The following is a 19,014-nucleotide window of genomic DNA, read 5'->3' as shown; positions in this document are numbered from 1 at the left end:
CCGTATATATATATATATATATATATATATATATATGCATATATATATATATATATATATATATATATATAATTTTTTTTTCCAAAGATTTTTTTTAAAGCGATCTAAATGTAAAAAAGGGTAAAAAGCATGCATTTTTATGAAATTTAAATATATAAATATATATATATATATATATATATATATATATATTATATATATAATTATTATTATATATATATATATAATATTTTTTTTTTTTAACTGATAAAATGTATAAAAAAAGAAAAAAAAATTCCGCTAACCAATATGGTACCATATGCGTGTGATATTTTTTTCTTTTATGTCAGTATATGACAATAATAAACATATCTAGTTAAAAACGATCCTGCATCCATGCAGGCTAAAAAGGCCTGACTATGAACCTACAAGCAAGTCATGGTTCACACGAAACCAATCCAGAGAAAAAAAATCTAAGCAAGCATTTGAAACATCATTTGTTTGCACAAGGAGTGTCGCCAGCCTGTGAAGTGGTGGTGACAGGGTGCATGAAGCCACAAGCTCAGGTAGCTCCTTCTGGGAAAGGGGGCGGATTGACCCGCTCTCTTTGACTGCTATTTCTAGCACTGCAAAACAAGGCCTTAGCCTTTTTGTCTCTGTGGCCATGATCCTACGCATGCATGGTCTGGTTCCAGTTTTATGAGAGAAGCATGTTGATTTCATTCCATAAGAGGGGAGTGTTTCATCTCAAATCATGACACAAGACTGTTTCTCCTCTTTTCTCTCAGTGTGGCCCTTTCACAGCAATGGAAAAAAGCGCACTCCGGTCAAGATAGAGCTGTAAAAGCTGATATGTGCTTTTGTGTGTGCGTGTTCCGATATGCGCTGTTGTGTGCAAAGCGTATAACGTGACTCGGTGTGCTAGAGTGTGTGTGTATCCCTGCGAGCTTGGATCTTATTACAGTTTGATCCCACTCAAATATTTCTGAAAGAAAACAGAGGAGGGGAGGCAGGCTCTATGGCCAGCCAACACGGCCCACTGAACCTCTGCTGGGCTCACAATGAGAGCTTTATCTCGACCACACTCTCTCCAATCCTAATGGCCTTTAAATGAGGAGGAGCAAAGCACAACATAAAAACCAAATTACCTGCAAAGTTTGCTCATTTATTCAAACACACTCCATAGGAACCCGCAGAACTTAGGACAGCGGAAGGTATGCTTTGCTGTTTTCTTTGCATTTTAGACTTTTACTGAGCACTTAACCCCTTCCTGGCCCTTAAAACGTATGCAAAACTATGCCACTGGAAAAACTTCCTGCCAAACTTTGAGATTTATATGACAACTAAAATGTAAAACACCCTCTGCATACTCACTGCTCTCTTTTGCAGAAAGAGGGGAAAATGTAAATATCTGGTGCAAGCTCACCATCACAGATTTTGTTTGAACAAAGATGTTACCACATGAGCTCTCCGGGACTGGAAATAACAGCAGCAAGTCTGACAATGGTATCACAGGCCATGCTGACATGAAGATTTAAAACAGAGCAACTCAACATTTTAGAGCAGAAATATTTAAAATAAGAAAACTCACCTGAGAATTCCCCTTGGGTGACATTAGGCGAGCTGGCAGCCTCTGTTTCAGTGTAAGACAGTGTAGAATCTGACAGATCTGAGGAGATAAAGATGTCATCTGGTTAGAGTAGTTGGAATGATGACAAACTAGGAATGTTGAAAGTACAGCTACCAAGCAACATGCCATAGGTTTAATTTAAATTGTTAATATTTCTATTATATGAATACTTACATTACTTTGGGGTTAGTAACAATAGAAATTAATACTTTTATTTATTTATAATGTTACAAAATGTTTCAATTTCAAATAAATGCTGTTCTTGTGAACTTTTGATTCATTAAAAAATTCTGAAAAAATAAATATCATGGTTTCCACATAAATCTTAATTTTTAAATGTTGCTTGAGCACCAAATTAGAAAATTACATTGATTGCTGAAGGACCATATGACACTGAAAATTCACCTTTGCCATCAAAGGAAAGAATTAACATTTTTAATACATAAAAATAGAAACTTTTCATCAGATAAATGCAGCCTTGGTGAGCATAAGAGATTTCATTCTAAATAAATAAATAAATATATATATATATATATATATATATATATATATATATATATATATATATATCATATATATATATATATAATATAATATATATATATATATATATATAATTTTTTTTTACATAGAAATCTCATTGGTACTGGTATCAGCAGATGATATGTTGATATTGAGCCAATCCTAGGAACAAATAAATGAGTTATCAGGCTGAGCTTCAAACCACTAAAGCACTAGTTCCAGACGCTACCCACTCTCTACCCCACCCTCTGTCAACAGTGTGGCCGATGTTGAGCTACAGTACTGAGAGGATATCCCAGCCCAGTGCCAGGCCCCAGCAACCCTCACAACAGACAAGGCCGAGCCTAGGCCGGCTCCAGATTGGCATGCTGAAAATGGGCCCGCCGGATACTGGCTGCAGCCTCCACTTTCTCTCAGTTAGTCACTGTGCCTAATTGCCACCATTAAAATTCTTCACGTTGTTCTACTTTTTGCTTCCCCTTTGGCTCTCCGTAATGCCAGAGATTCAACCAGTGGGTGACAACTGATGGCACTGACTTATTTTGGCCAGGTTATTTTGTTACACAGATTATTTTATTAAATTTGTCAGTAAATGATCTCTCATCATCTGTTCCCTCAGAATGTGCATATACATTATCATATTTACATTGATATTATTCAGTAATTAGAGCATGTATATGAAACCTACCCAGTGGCTTGTGTTCTTCGCTGGGGGAAAGTCTTGAGTATGGAGGAGGGGGTGACTCTAAAAAATAACAGCAATATGATTACAATTGGAATAGAAAAACATGGGGAAATTAAATATAGATATATTGCTTAATTGGGACAGGTTGGGTCTGTGGCTCACAAAAAGAACAATATATTAATGACAAAACACAATGTAGACAATATGTACACTGGGTATAGAAAAGAATCACCCCCCTTTAAAATAATCACATTTTGTTACTTTGCAGCCTGAAAGGAAGACGGCTACAGTTTTTGTTTTATCCAGCTGTATTTACTCAGTGCAACGTATAACATTCAAGTGAAAGATATAACACCAACATGTCATTAAAAAAAAGGATCACCCCCCTCCTAAATGACTTGTAAAGTCAATCAGATTTAGCTAATCAGCTTTCTTCACTTTGATCAGCTGTTGTCATTTTGATTAGTTTAGCATGAAAAGACCTTTCCTGGAGCATTTCAGTCCTTGGTAGTGAAACTGAAGCAAACAATCCACTATGGGTGACAAGGCACTGTCAAAAGGTCTCTGGGATAAAGTTTTGGACAGGCAAAAGTCAGGAGATGGACACAAAAAAATTTCAAAGGCTTTATCAGTGCCTAGAAGCACAGTGAAGTCTATGATGGATGAAAGAGCCAGGAGGAAAATGGTCAAAGATGCTCCCAAGAGGCCTGCCTCAACTCTGAAGCAGTTGTAGGAATTTATGACAAAAGAGTGTCATTGTGTGCATATGTGACAATAATATCACAAATTTTCCACATATTTATGGGAGGGTTGCAAGAAAAAAGCCACTCCTCAAGAAAGGCCACATGCAGTCACAACTGTCCTTTACCAAAAACGCACGATTTTCTGATGGAAATGAGACTCAAACTTAATTATTTGGCTTCAACACCAAATGATATGTCTGGCGGAAATACAATACAGCTCAACATCTAAATAACAGCATTCCTACAGTAAAGCATGGAGGTGGTAATATCCTGTTATGGGAGTGTTTCTCTGCAGCAGGGACTGGAGCACTTGTAGAAGGGAAATGGATGGGACAAATACTGCTGCAAATTTAACTGAACTACAGCAGTTCTTCAAAGAAGAGTGAGCAAATATTGCAAAGTATAGATGTGCAAAGTTAGAGATATATCCCAATAGACTAAAGGCTGTAATTAAAGCAAAAGGTGGTTCAACAACAACAAAAAATTCTTAATGACTAAATACAACTGGATAAAACAAAAACTGTCCATCTTCATTTCACGCTGCAAAGCAACTAAATGTGATGTACAGAAAGTGCCCAATTTCTGCTAAATTCAAATGCCTGCCATTTACAAAATTCTACATGTTTCCTTCTTGCATATTCAGTTGTATAATATTTTTACTGATTTTATAATGCTTTGAGATATAATGAGAGCCTACTGTTCTGGATGACACATTTTCACATGTTTAACACCATTACTGAGTGAATTTTTTTTCTTCAGTTTTTTTCTCAAAATCATTTTGCTATACAGGTAGGTGTCGAATGCTACCTCAACATGTTGCAACAAATATTAGAGTTGAAAAATAAAAGCATAACGTGGACTGTCTCTTTAAGAGTGGCTGCAGTAATTGCCAGGATCCTAAACTCAGTCACTCAGATACACAGCGAGTCAGTCTGGCGCCAGTTGTATGCAAACTGTATATTACCGCCACTCCTTCACCTAAATAGCATGAGGGGTCCTCCTTAGGAAAAAAAGCGACTTTTAAAGCGCAACTTGAAACTGATATCATTTCAAAGCGATAAAGTCTTGGCAAAAAGGAATCACGTTTTGTCCAAGTAAATTATACTGTCATCTTAATCTATAGCTACAACAATGCAAAATAAAAGTAGGCTGATAAACACTGATAAACAAATCCATTAGTGAAAGAAAGTTTCTTTGTAAGCCCTAGATACACTGAAATGTTTGCTCAAACAGTTTTACGTGATTATGCGCTCAGACATTGGGCAACGTCTGAAGAATAGGATTTCTCACTTTAATGTCGTCTGTGAAAATTAACCTTGGAAAAAAAACGTCAGAAACATTGATAGGAGTTTGAAGATTGAGAGGGCTCTGTTCAGTCGCATAAAATAAATACCATCTTCATGGCATGGGGACACGCTTGAGCGCCTGTGAGCTATGTGTGTCTCTACAGAGATCAGAGGGGAGAGAGAGGGGCTGCTGTCTCCCTCAAGCGTCTCTACTCTGAGAAACTCCAATAAAACTCTGAGCAAAGAGTGTAATTGTCAGTTTGAAGCCTTTGATTAAAAATTATCTCCTAATATGCGAGGATTTATTATGGAAAAACTGATTTATAGGTTGCCAAGTGCCTCAGGTTGCCAATGTCCTCCTCACATATCATAAGAATGCTAGGAATTCTAATCGTAACGTTAGTCCATCAACCTGTGGGATTTTAAAGCAGTTTAACGAGTTAATCTCCTCGTTGGAGTTGTTTGAGACTAAATATATCACAATAACATCCGAAATTTAGTGCTTGTCATTATGAGCCAAGGTTACACGCTGTCTATTGCCAATTTAGAAACCTGCATTAGAAACATTTTTAAAAACGTCGTGCATTTTATATGCAGTTATTATGTTTGTATTTTACTTAAAGTTTCCTGGATACTAGGGTAACAACTGTGATGGAAAATTATGAAGTAGTCTAGTAGAAAATAAAAACAGAACAGTAAAGAGCTGCTACATCGTGGACAATGTGCAAATTGCTATTCTTTAAGTCACTTATATAATTAAGCTATTTCAAGCAATGAAGCGTATTTTGCTTACATTTTACGAAGAAGCGTATTTATTTTCACACTGAATTGGCTATCAAGTGGAAATTATTCTTTGCTATTGCAAACATTTTATCAATGGCATTATAGTAGCCTATATCAATCACTGTAACAGCAAAGCTTCAATGCATCTGTTATAGGGGAACCCTGAGGAAAGCCCTTTGGCATAGCAGCAGGTTGAAAGTGAAGCCTAACAATGAGAAAATCTAGTCAGTTTAGGTTTTAGACATATGGCAATGGGATCCTCGCTTACCTGGCCCACAGAGTCGGCTATAATGATATGGATTGCAGCACACTACCGCACCGTCCTGAGCTCCGAAGCTCTTGCACTCACAGAGCGCTTTAAGCTGGGCCGTGTGCTGCAGGTCTGACCACCGGTAAAGCTTACAGATGAACAGCTGTGGAGGAGCCATATGGCCGCCTAACCGCAACTCGGTCCGCGATACCATCACACAGTCGCTCGGCATCCCTCCTTTGGACTCCACGGCTTCCAACAAAGTATCCAAGGTTTTCTCCTTTAGCCTTTTTAACAGCGAATAGGTGGCGGTCTTGAGCTCCTGCTCCATGACGGAGCGAGGTTTCGTCTCCTGGCTCTCAAGAAGACCGGGGTCCCGAGAAGAACCAATGTTCCTCAGCACGAACTGGCACGAGCCTGGCTCCGGGCTTCTAGATCCAGAATCATGGTCCCGATCTTTAAATAAACAGCAAGTGACTGTTCTACAATCGCTGTCCTGCACAGACCCAGGGCTTCCCACCCTACACACCGTACCCCCATCTTGGTCCAAAACGCCCCCTGAGGTGCCACCACCGCTGCTTGCAGTGGGACCCCTTGTACACATTTGCCCATAGTCCACGCCAGGCGACCCGCTCGGGGTCATCGGTCTGAACTCCGTCTTGGGAATTTTCTCTGGGTTGGAGCCAAGCAGATCGTCTCGAGACCCCTCGCCGCTCTTGCCATATCCATCGCCCCCCTCTTTATCTGGAATCAAACGGCTTCTCCAGAGTCGCCGCACAAGACCTGAGCGTTTCGTCCTGAACATACGACAACTTGAAACTCTAGATGAGTTATTTACGTTCAGATCTTAGCGATTTGATGAAACTATTTCTGAGCTCGTGCAACATTAATGTTGGCCGAATGCCGTGCAGCGCGTGCACAGCCGAGCACCGTATATTGGTGGCAAAACCACATTAGTTTTGAAGGCACAATGTTATATTGCATTAAAAAACAAAAAACATCAAACAACCGCAAGGCTACACAGAAACGTATTCATTTTTGAAGAACGCTGTCAAGTAGCCTACATGTGAAAAATGTTTGGAAAGTGGAGCTACAGTGTGATACGTTTTAGTTTTTAAATGCAGTACGGATTTGAACTAGCAAAAGACATTTGTTGCCAAAATCCCATGCAAAAAAATAAAGGCTACCAGTCGCACGCTCCCAAATGTTTTCGGACTTTGAAACATTCAAATCCACTCTTCAACAGCGGGTCTGGTGACATGAATGAAGCTGCTCCTCGGCGCATAAAATCCACAGACAATTCCTCACAGAATTCACCATTCCGGTTGTTTCCCACTATTCCAGCGCACTCTTTTTTTTTTTTTTTTTTTGCAATCCCAAAATATCCTTGTGCGCGCGCCGGAGTCAGAAAAGAAACAATCCGTGGAGTTATAGTATGCTCCTGGTTCCGTGTTCAGACCTGGTCAGACTGCAACCCAGATCTCTCTCTCTTTCTCCGTTTCTCTCCCCTTTTCCTTTTTTTCTTCTTCCCCTGTCACACACACATACGCACACACACAGGGCCCCCGAGGAGAGCGATGGAGCCATTGGCTGACTACCATCATGTGCTAGTCTAGACACTTTGGCGGCTCTGAGCTGCACTGATTGTTGCGCAAACAAGGTTTCAAGTTTCTTAACTCTTAAAGGCGTAACATCCATCTATTTCTTTTCTCATCATATATCCTAACTAAGATGATTGTTTATTCTAAGTAGAGGAAGAACTGCGAGTAAATTAGAACAAATGTAAAAATCCAAAAATTATTTAACAAACATTTCCAAGATTATGTCAGTGCATCTTTACTCTGGTCATAATTCCCAGTTTTATGGGGTTTCATGAGTCTACAACGTACTTTTCTTTCTTTCTGTTGTTTCTTTCTTTTTTTAAATACAAAAGAAAGGGTTAATCTAATAAATTATATGCATAAGAACTTTTAACAGCAACTGCACTGCATAATATAACAAACCATTCAAAGTCTTAAAAGATGCATTCAAAGTTTTTTATATTTAATGGCCTCTTATTTCTTTCAAATTTAGCACAAGTTCTGGACTTTTTACTGACACCTGTCGGTCTGGATGCATTAAGTTTTTTATAGTTATTTTAGTTGCTACACATGAAAAAAGATTACTGGGAAACAAGTTTACCTTTGAACAGAAAGACTTCACAGAGTGGTGACTATTGCACATTTGCACTCATCTTGCTATATTTTGTATTTTTTATTGTTATGATTTTTTAGTAGTGACTAATTAATTTGAATTTTAATTAATATGATTCTACTCCATGTAGAATAAAACATATTTTTTTATGATGTGTCTTAATTTCATGATTGATCATATTTTTCAAAAGTGCTATTCATTTTATTTCTCTTCATTTTGTTGCATTTATTTATATTATATGTACTTGAGAACTGCTCTACTTATTTTCTACATATCTAATGTCTGTCTTAAATAAATAACTGCCAAGTTCCTTGTAACAGCACCTGTTCTAATACATCCATATCAAATTCTGAAAAAGTTTTTGTTATTGTGATGCAGAGGGTGCAGTACCTGCACATGAGGAATTTTCAGTAGATGGGGAAGCTTGCAAATTCCATAGAATGACCTCATGAGCTGCAAACGGCTCTCATTCGGGTGTGAATTCCAGCAATGGGTCATGCATAGACTGGTAGATTCAGCCCCTTTAAATTTAGTAATATGCCATCCTAAATAGTCTGAGATGTAATACATTCATGCAAACACAATACACCTTATTTATTGACCTTTTGGTTCAATCCATTTTCAATTTCAGTGTAAGCTATCATTCTACATGAAATATTTCCAAAACATATATGTCCAAATGTGAATTTCTTTGCTTGACCTACAGGCCTATATTAAGTTCAAAACATCACTTTTCCTTGCCATTTTATTCACTCGTGCACATAAAGAGTTAAAGACTTTGGCTGGAGTAGATGAGGCGGAGCTATGTCTCTCAGTGTATTAACTTGCTCAAAGTAGCAAAAGTTCAGCAATAAACACTGCCGATTGGATCCCCAACATTTATGACATGCCCCCGGAGACAGAGATTGGTTGGAAGAGGAAGAAAAACACAAATAGACACGCCCACTGTTGTTACAATTGACAGTGAATGAAATAAATTTCCCGGCAGCTTGCCAGAGCACAGCATTTGACACGCTTATTCGGCAAGAAGCTATGTAAATACAGTCTTAACAATGGACTTGTGCTGACAGTCTTATTTATCAAATGATCAAGAGGATGTGAAATTAAACTGTGTGGGAGGAGATCCACTCCAGACCATACAATAAGGACTCCAAGCATCCCAAAATGAAAAAAAATATTTGCCTACATCAAAACTATTTCAAGTAAGGCATATTAAAGCACACAAAAAAGAAAAATGATTCTCATTAAAACTGAAACTAAGTAATTTACTATGTTTTCAACACTCATAATGAAATCAACTAAAGTCTACACTGTAAAATAAGCAACAAAATGAAAATGAATGGTAATAAAAAACTGGAACGTAAAAATAGAGTTACAGTGTATTAAAGTTATACAGCACATGTCATGTGTTTATATCAGCATACAGATTAATAAACATTCATTATAAAAGTATAAATTGCAATATTTTTCTTGATTTGAATACATGGTAAATAATGTGGCAATTATATCTATTATTATTTTAAAATAATGAAAATTATATGTGTGCACATCAGTGTGACTAATACTGTACATTCGGGTTGGTTGCTGATTAATTTTGATGATTTTTCATCTATTATTAGTTCAAAAAGAGTTCTCTTTATGCCCATTTTAAACTGACTTGCTGTAACTTTTGAAATGTGCAAGTATGTGTTGACTGAACAGTAATATAAATATTTTAATGTAAAAAAAATGAAGATTATATATATATACAATTTTCATTTTTTATATTAAACTTAACATTTCATGCAGTGTAGATTTACAACTCGATCAATACATATACTTGTACATTTAAAAAGTAAGTCAGTTTAACATAGGCATAAAGAGCACTCTTTTTAAACTATAAATAAATGAAAAATAATCAGATTTAATCATCAACCGACCCAAATGCTCCTCCACATTAGTCACACACTGAATTGCCGACACACAGTTTCAATTCGGGCCCCCCACACACATCTAACACAGCACACACACACACACACACACACACACACACCTGTCCTCTCCCTCTGCGAGTAAGAGTAGTGTTTGCCTGTGTGTAAGCGGGAATCGGATTTCCCTGGCAGGTTCATGCAGTCGGTTGAAAGAGAGATTGCATGGAGCCCCTCATCCTGCTCCGTATTAGATGCACCTGTTTGCAAATACATTCTCTTTTGTAACTTAATCACACGTCAGACAGGGCAAAGAAAACTGTTATTGCAGCACTGCACTCCATGTTCAATCATTCTCACACTTTCCTGGAAAATCTGTGAAAGCCCCACTCCAGGTATAACAGTGCTAATAGTAGCCACTTACCCACCTGTCCTTTGACAGCTAGTTTAGCTAGACTATCTGAAACATGTCACTATTTTTTTTAAATTACTGTTTATTCTGTAAGTTTTTTCATATTGTTTATTTTTGACCATATCGTACAATATCATGCTTTTAGGATGTTCTATGATAAATGAGTTGTGGCTTCATTCACTGGCTATTGATATTTACTAATGTGGTTACAATAAAAAGAATTTTTACACTAGGCAATGGATTTTCCCATTCGAGCATAATGAGATAAAAAAAGTTTTGCTTTCGGTCCAACACCATTAAGCCTTGATAGATTTGGCAGTCATCGCATTCAAATGGCTTTGGCAATGATCATTGTGTTTCTCAATTCAAATCACTTGATGATAAATGAAAATACAGCATTTTTAAGGGAACATTATGAAAGCTATGCAAAACGCAAGGAGTAGATTTAATTTGGTTTTTTTTTTTGGGGAAAGGAATTTGTTTTTTGGTTTAATTGATTTTTTTTTTGTAAAAAAGAATGTTGTTGTAAGTACAAAAATGCATATTTAGTGTAATTAACATATTATTGGATTCTTTTGATATTAGTAACTATGCAAATATCACATAATGATGAATTATTCACTCTTTAAATGATTTCCTGAGGTTGTCACTGAGTAGTTCCCCCTCTATCCTTAGGGGCTGTATATAGTAACAAATTTTACTGTTACGAACATGTTTAACTGTTAAATGTTGCCTTGCTATGTGGTTCTAAAAGAAAATACATTACATTATTGTAAAAGAAATAAATAAACAAATACATGCATTTAAAACAAGAACATTCCTGTTAAAATAGTTTTTGTACGTAAAAAAAAATTATGAAATAACTTCAGGTTACTCTGTTGACCCTAATGTTTGATGCAAAGAGTGTAAGAAAAGAGCTCTTTAAAGCAGAAGAATGAGGTAAGGTAATGGAGTTGGAAGGCTGAAAACAGGGCCCAGCTGTTCACACAGACTGGCCCCCTGCTCCGCTCTATGTGACCAGCAAAGCAGACTGTCCACACCACTGGAGACCCCGGGGTAATAATCCAGTGGTCACGCCAGCTTGGTAAAGCACTGACACTTCAGAGGGAGAGAATAACAAATCAAATCAAACACATCCGAGAGATACGTGCAGAAAAAAGCCCCAGGAATCAGGAAGAAAAATGGTATCTGGAGAGAGGTATCTGAGATATTAATGTCCTGTCTAAGTATTATGGCGCAGTTGAAATATAAACTTTCTTTGATCAGTTACAGGGAGTTCTTCTCGTGTCAGACTGAAGATGGCAAGAGCTGCACAAATGTCTCATATTGGACTAGTAAGTTACTGAAGAGCTGCTTTGAACATTTAGTCCTGCCAGCAGTAATATTGCATGAAATGAGCTGTTCAAATGACACTTTAAAATATATCAGATGCATTATAATACAGTATAACAATTAAAAAACACACATTTCTGGTCTGGGTACTAGAGCCTTACTGATGGTCCTCTGGGGGTATCTAAGACAAAAATGGTTTGGAAACATTAGTATATAGGAGTGCATGGAAGACCATAAGAAAAAAACAGTGCACATGCAACAAAACAATAAACTGCACCAGCCTGTGACAGCAGTCATATATTCAAAAGAGCAGGAGACATTAATTCTCCATGAGGAAATTGCGAGGGAGTTCAGTATGGACAGATACTAATGAGGAACAGGCTCGCACACTTAGGCCCGTGGACGCAGTGGGGGTGGAGGGCATTGGAGTGGAGGGGATTCTACAGCTAATATATTCACTCAGTGCTACACAGAACAAGACACAAGATAACCCCGTCTCTGTATATTCAATACTGTACATTAATTTGATTCTTTGTAAATGCCACAAGACATGTCTGTGTTATGAGACAAACCACGGTGGGTATTGGGAAAAACAGAAAAAAAGATGGTTGAATCTTTAATAGGAAGCAATCTGATTCACTAGGTTGTTCTGGAGACTGGAAGACCAGGAAGACGGGGCCTGAGGCTGCGTGTGTCATCTTCTCTTTGTACCAGTCAGGGTAATTTGTGCCCCTAGGGGTGGACTGTCAATGGACAAGCTTAACCTTCACATTCCTGCCGATCCAGCCCATTATAGGTCCATTCCACCACTGAAGGATCTTGGGAACACAAGGCAAGGCAATAGAAGTTACAGTTGCATTATGGGACACTTAGAATGGTCTCAAACATATTAGCCAGTTAAGGGGATAGTTCAGCTTAAAATTTCAGTTTTGTTATAATGTGCTTAACTTCATGTCATTCCAAACCTATATGACTTTCTTATGTAGAAGTAAAAAATAGGTCATTTAAAGAATGTTTTTGTTGAAATCCAGTGAGGTCCAATGTTGTTTTGGACCCCACTGACATTCATTGTATGGATAAAAAATCTAAACATTTTGTTTTCAACAGAAAAAAGAAAGTCATACAGGTTTGAAATGCTATGAGGGTGAGTAAATAATTACAGAATTTTCATCTTTTCCCTTTGAGAACTCCTCTAAAGGACTATGAGCCCTCAATTCAGGTCAGGTTTAAGAATTTTAGGTCACTTTCACAGAAAAAGAAAAATGTAGTAATATTGTATATGTTTTATGTTTGTTTTATGATCACCCAATGACTCAGACTGAATAAATGTTAAGTAGAAGATTTATAAGAGCAAAAATTTTAAGATGATGTTTTGCAATGCCATTCTGATTTTGGAGCAGTGGACTGAGTAATAAATCGTAGTAAAAATTGTAAGTTTGTAATACATTACTCTTCCAAACTTGCCTGTAAACATGTCCACAACACTGCACCTTTTCCTCCCATGCTTTCTTGTCAGGCCGCTATGTCAGAAGTCACGGACACCAGAAAGGCGGGAATGGCTCTTTAAAGGCCACACTGCAAAGTGACTAATGGAATCCAGAAATCTTGTCACTGTTTTACATCAACAAGCTTGATCCCGGCAAAACAACTAATTAATACTTGAACGTGGGAAGCAAATCAAATTCAGGGCACCTGTGCTGTTGCTCTATCTCTCGTATCACATTCGTGTTTTTTTTATAAGGCTGGCGTTTGCGGAATAATACTGATCATAGTTTGGCTATCTCTGAGCGTGTGCGACATTTTCCTTCCTATCTCTCTTTCCTTCCTGACCGGGTCTAGACACGCGGCTTAACGAGGCTGAGCCCCATCCATGAACTGGGTCACCAGAGCCCAACAGCAGACACACTTGTGTTGAAGAATAATATTGTTGCAGCTTTTTATCAGCATTTGTTTCAGGGGGTCATGGAAGATCCCACCCCCTACCCCCTGTCCTTGAGAACCAGATACCAAGTCAAAACCTCTAAGTTGCACTGTCTCTGGCAGATTATTTAAACTCAGTCACACACAACACACACACACACACATCATCCTCTAGACCCTAAATTAGAGGCATGTTCACTGAGGAAAGGCAACCCTGATGGGAAAGACAACGTGTAATTATCCTTCTGTGAACCACCCAAACTCTGTTTTGTGCCTTCTTTGGCAGATTAGTTTGCTTGTAATGATACCTTTTGTGAAAACTTTGTTGTTTTAATCTGAATTAGATGTGACTTAGGTTTGGGCTGATGTCATCGTTTTGACTATAATATTGCAATCATATCACAACATCTTCAATTAGGCAATTGTTAGTTGTAGTTGATTGGCTGAGGAGCGTTCCATGGAGCATGTAGATATAACCGTATAACATCACTGAATGAAGGCAAAGTCGTGTATTGGCTGACTTCTACATAGTTTTCCGGGAGCTTAGTGTGCGGATATCTTTATCAGTCTGCCAGGAAACAAAAGCCGTGTTTACCATTTTTTGGAACTTGCTGTAGACTGTGAGTGGTTGAGTGGTTCAGATGAGTGATTAATTTAAAAAAAAAGTTTGTGTAGTCCATGACACTAATGAACTTCAGAAGACACTTTAACTTTTTGTTTGAGTGCGACTTTTGCCCTCATGGTTGAATGTAACAAGAGACGTGTTTTATGTTTACCATGAATACTGTACTATTATTTTTCTGAGTTTTCTTTTGGAATCTCGAGTGATTTCAAGTGATTAGTTTCTGTGACACGGTGTTTTCTCACATCTATAATAAAAGGATCAGGTGAAGGTACCGCTCGCTGAAGAAGGAAAATATCGTGCGGCATATGAAAGTACAGACAGTGTCTGTTTATAGCACACCATCTGTTATTGTAGGGCAGCCACATATATCCCCACCTAAACATGTTTTTTTGGAGCAAATCAAAACTATCAGTCACTTTACATGTCAGTCAGGCGGCCTCTTCATCACTAAGTGGCCAATTGCAGTGAAGAATCATTTAGAATGGAGACTATATGTCGCCAGGCAAAGGTCTAGCTATGGAAGACTTGGATTCTGCTTTGGATTTGTTTTAAACTACAGACATGTTTTTCAGTGGTATGGAATTATTTTATTTATTGTACTTGTGATGCCAGAACGGTAACCAAATTAACCCCAAAACGAAACTAAATCTGTCACATCAACAGGACAAAGCAATATAATGATAGGAACTCACTTTTACACTAAAGGTATATTTAAGCCAGCTGAAAGCGTTACAAAGTTACTTTAATAGACTAAAATGTTACGTGTTTGTTTTAGTTTAATAAATATATATATATGATATATATATATTATATATATGTGTGTGTGTGTGTGTGGGTGGGTGTGTGTGTGTGTGTGTGTGTATAATAACTATATTATATTCTGAATAATTATGATTGGAAGATATTAAAAATAGTGACAAATTTTGGAGAGAGAACAACGAAACATTGTAATTTTCTCAGAATATACATTTAATATTAGAATAACTTTTCAATGATTCTGCAACAATTCGTTCAAGCAGTTCTGAGCTTAAGGTCTATAAACCCCCTCCCATCCATAAGCCTATTCTGCTCTGATTGGTCAGTTGGCCAAGTCTGTTGTGATTGGTCTTTCCGTATACAATGCGTGTCGGAAACAAAACACCAATAACCATACATTTTTATTTTTTTGCTCCAGATGGTTACTTGCTATAAGGTTACAAAAATGGCATTGACATTACCTTATCAATTCGAAGCCAGATTATGGTAATGATGATGTTGCTGATGCGGTAAGCTCAATCGGAAGCTCCATCGCAAGCAGGGGTGCATTTTCAGTACAACAACTTAACTCTGATTAACTGCCGTTACAGTATGATGCATTGTTGGGGAAAAACGAATTAGCCAGTCACAACTGTTTCCCAAACATGGTCGCATCTCCATCATTTGAACCACATTAGTTCAGACGTTTTTTTGGGCCATTGTTAATGATCGTTTCACAGCATGCATGTGATTGAGAAATAACGTCTCTAATTAATTGATAGTGAGAGATCTCTGAGATGTTGCTGTATTGAACATGACATCTGATTGTGACTAATTTACTATGTTTTGGTGCCTGTCATTTGCTTTATTTGATGTTTAATTCATCGAGGGTTCCGGCGTACCGAGTCATACTCCAGGGTTCCCTAGGCATTTATGCACCTGCGCACTCTTCAAAAACGGCACTTGTTAGAGGACGAGCTAAAATATATAGATTAAAATGTATTTAAAAAAGGAATGGATGATAATAGATTGTACTGCATGTTAGCTTGCTTTATATTGTGCCTAAGAGCATTATATCTTATTTAACATAAATGCGTGGGGTCTGACCACAGGTCGACCGCTGTAGTGTTCAACCACGTAAGATTGCAATGCTGTTTTTGAATGTTCATTTTAACTATTGTTTCGGGAAACACTGAAGAGTTTGAACTATACGTTGGTAATGACGTGTACTTTGCAACCATAGTTGTCTAACGAGTGCTTTTGGGAAATGCAACCCAAAGGATCAAGTGTTTTACACTTGGGTCGATTATGAAAGTGCACAAATAGTGTGGTGGGTATGTGGTACTTTACGTAGATATGAACCGCAGTTTTCTTGCATTCATTATTATACTTTTCCGATTTGAAGTGCATGATGTGGGGAACGTGTAAAGAAGTGCCCAGTGATACGGTGCAAAACAGCAATCTTCTCGAACATGATGTAAACTCACTACAGCTAGGGCAGAAGTGTTTGTCGGACAATGTCAGAGTGTTCATATTTCACGGTGGGGATTAATGAACCGGCCAATGTATTACCTGGTGACGGGTTATAGTAACAGCGCAGAGGATTCAAAAATGTCGACGGCTCATTAAGGCGGTTCAGAGTGGGGAAACTAAACTTCTCTTGAAAGACAAATAACACTGTTTATTCAATCAGCGACGCGCTTTTTTAGACAGCTTCAATTACAAACTGCAAAAAATATGTTTAGGAAGCCATTATGACCTGAATATTAACAGAAACCACAATAGTATGATATCAGTTGCTACTAAAATAACTTTTGTGGGAGAATCGTACGAGATAAGCTTTGAATAGCACCAAATATCAGATGAACAAATCACAAGCTATACGTATTTTAATATATGCCGCCTTTCTGCGTAGTCCAAATCAATGTAGCTGTACCTAATGTGCTAAAATGTATAAATTTACATCCCCAAGTGTATTAAAAGACAGACTAGACTCTTTACGCAAGTATACTTTATGTAAAGGTTATACATTCATAAAGTTTTTACTCAAGATTGCCTTGCAGTAGGAACCAGGGATCCATTACAGTAAGAAAAATAAAACTACGCGTGAGAAAAGATGCCGATACGAGTTGTACGAGGAGAAAAAAGTGAGGGCCAAATAAACTGGCACAAGGCAGAGTTTCACAATCCTTAGCATAAACCAGTTCCTCACGACTCTGTCAAAAACATTCACATGTAGGGCCCTAAACACACTTTAGCATACCCTCCACCAATAACAGATATATTGACTTAGCACAACAACAGCATTCATAATGTGCGCACAATCCAAAAAAGGCCTACTTTTCAGAGGGCAAAGTGAGAGGGAAAATCCTACTCCCAAATGGGTGAAATGAGAGTTTCAAAGTGCTGAATGTTTTAATAAAAGTGTGTATTTTAATGTGTACTGCCATGGCCACGGTGGCCATGGACTGCTGGATAAAGCACAAAGCTCTCTCACTGCGAACCACTGTACTTTATTACAGTTCACCAAACGCTAGTAAATCCTAGCACTCGAAAAACCCATGTTGGAACCAAATTGCCCAAGAATGACATCATCCACAGACACTTTTTATGATTTAACAAACTTCATTTGCACGGGGCCACAGAGCCAGCTATGTCCCCCATCAAACTAGTGCATCAATGTGACGGGCCCACCAAGCCATTTTATAATGCCACTCCCCAGTTCTGAATATATATGACTCAAAACATACAAAAATAAACAGCAGTAGCTGGTTGCTCATTACAGGTTTGCTTGTGTGTTAATGAGGCCATCTGTTGTTGGATTCCTGCTTTTTTTAATTGACGATCTGAAGTGTGGTACGTGGCCTCGGGGCTGAGAAGTTCATTATATTGCCTTGTTACTTCTGGAATTTGCTTGTTCCATAGGATTAACGCAGATCAACAGCATTCCTGCATGGCAGAGTAACTGAGCATATGGGCTGATGTTTGTCTGAGCATTCACAGGCCATTTTAATAGCCAAATTCTTCCCTCACATTGGCACAGGGGAACCATTTTGTAGCTGCAATATCAAGTGTTTTCTGAAGGCCTTTCAACACCAATACCCCATTTACATGAGTGTGTTTACAGGATAATCGGTTACAACACACATCAGCAATGAGAACACACAAAAAATCAAGTGACTGAGTATACATTTTTCTTACAAGCATGAAAGGCAAGTTTTTATTATAACACCACACCAACAAAAATTGGTGTTTATAACACCAATAACACTACCAATAATTATTATCATACGCAGTCGTCATTGTGCCATTCTTGATTGGACTGTACAGTATATGAGATTTAACAAAACACCTGTAAATATGGCATTCAGGAGTTAAAGTTCTTATTGAACAGGATAAGACCAGGTGGTCAAAGTTTAGTTGGTTAGCATGGATAGCCATTTATTGAAACTAAAACATTATGCAGGCATAAAAAAAAACAAAAAAAAACATGTTTCTACATTGGCACGATTATTCAGAAATTATTTTTTGTTGTTAACGTACACTACATTCAAAAGTTTGTGGTCAGTACTTTTTTTTTAAACAAATTAATACTTTCAGTCAGCAAGGATGCATTAAATTGATCAAAAGTGACTGTAAAGACTTGCTGTAAATAATTCTGTTCTTTTGAACTTTGAATGACTTTAATATCTGTGTGTGCTATTACCCGCTTGACTGAATGCACACCACAAACCATAAACACTTGTTTGTGCTGTGGAACTCAGTCTCTTTGGTTTATTCACTACACGTGTTGAGCTTGGCTTGGATATCTGAGAGTTACTTAGTCACATCCTTTGGAAATATCAGGGATAGAGGATTGTAAACATTGTTTATGGAAGAACTTTCTGCAGAGACTGAATTCTCATTGCTGCTAATGAGAAAGAGGCCAATAACAACATACATTTTATACAGAGGGACCAAAGTTTGTTTGTTTGTTTGTCTATAATATAGTTCCATGCCAGCTACCATGGCT

The 19,014-nt window shown here is 37.7% G+C and overlaps 1 protein-coding gene across 1 annotated transcript; it reads right to left on the bottom strand.

Moving 5' to 3' along the window:
- Positions 1 to 280: 280 nt before the first annotated feature.
- On the bottom strand, positions 281 to 7,463 carry LOC109113527 (mothers against decapentaplegic homolog 6-like). Its single transcript, XM_042755612.1, has 3 exons — positions 5,897 to 7,463; positions 2,820 to 2,876; positions 281 to 1,648 (listed from the first exon to the last, which is right to left on the bottom strand). The coding sequence occupies exons 1-3, from the start codon at positions 6,681 to 6,683 to the stop codon at positions 1,434 to 1,436; spliced, it is 1,059 nt and encodes a 352-aa protein (XP_042611546.1). The 5' UTR covers positions 6,684 to 7,463; the 3' UTR covers positions 281 to 1,433.
- Between the last annotated feature and the right edge of the window lie 11,551 nt (positions 7,464 to 19,014).

Source organism: Cyprinus carpio, unplaced genomic scaffold (genome assembly GCF_018340385.1).
Source record: "Cyprinus carpio isolate SPL01 unplaced genomic scaffold, ASM1834038v1 S000006729, whole genome shotgun sequence".
Lineage (NCBI taxonomy): Eukaryota > Metazoa > Chordata > Actinopteri > Cypriniformes > Cyprinidae > Cyprinus > Cyprinus carpio.
This window is presented reverse-complemented; position numbering and strand designations above follow the sequence as displayed.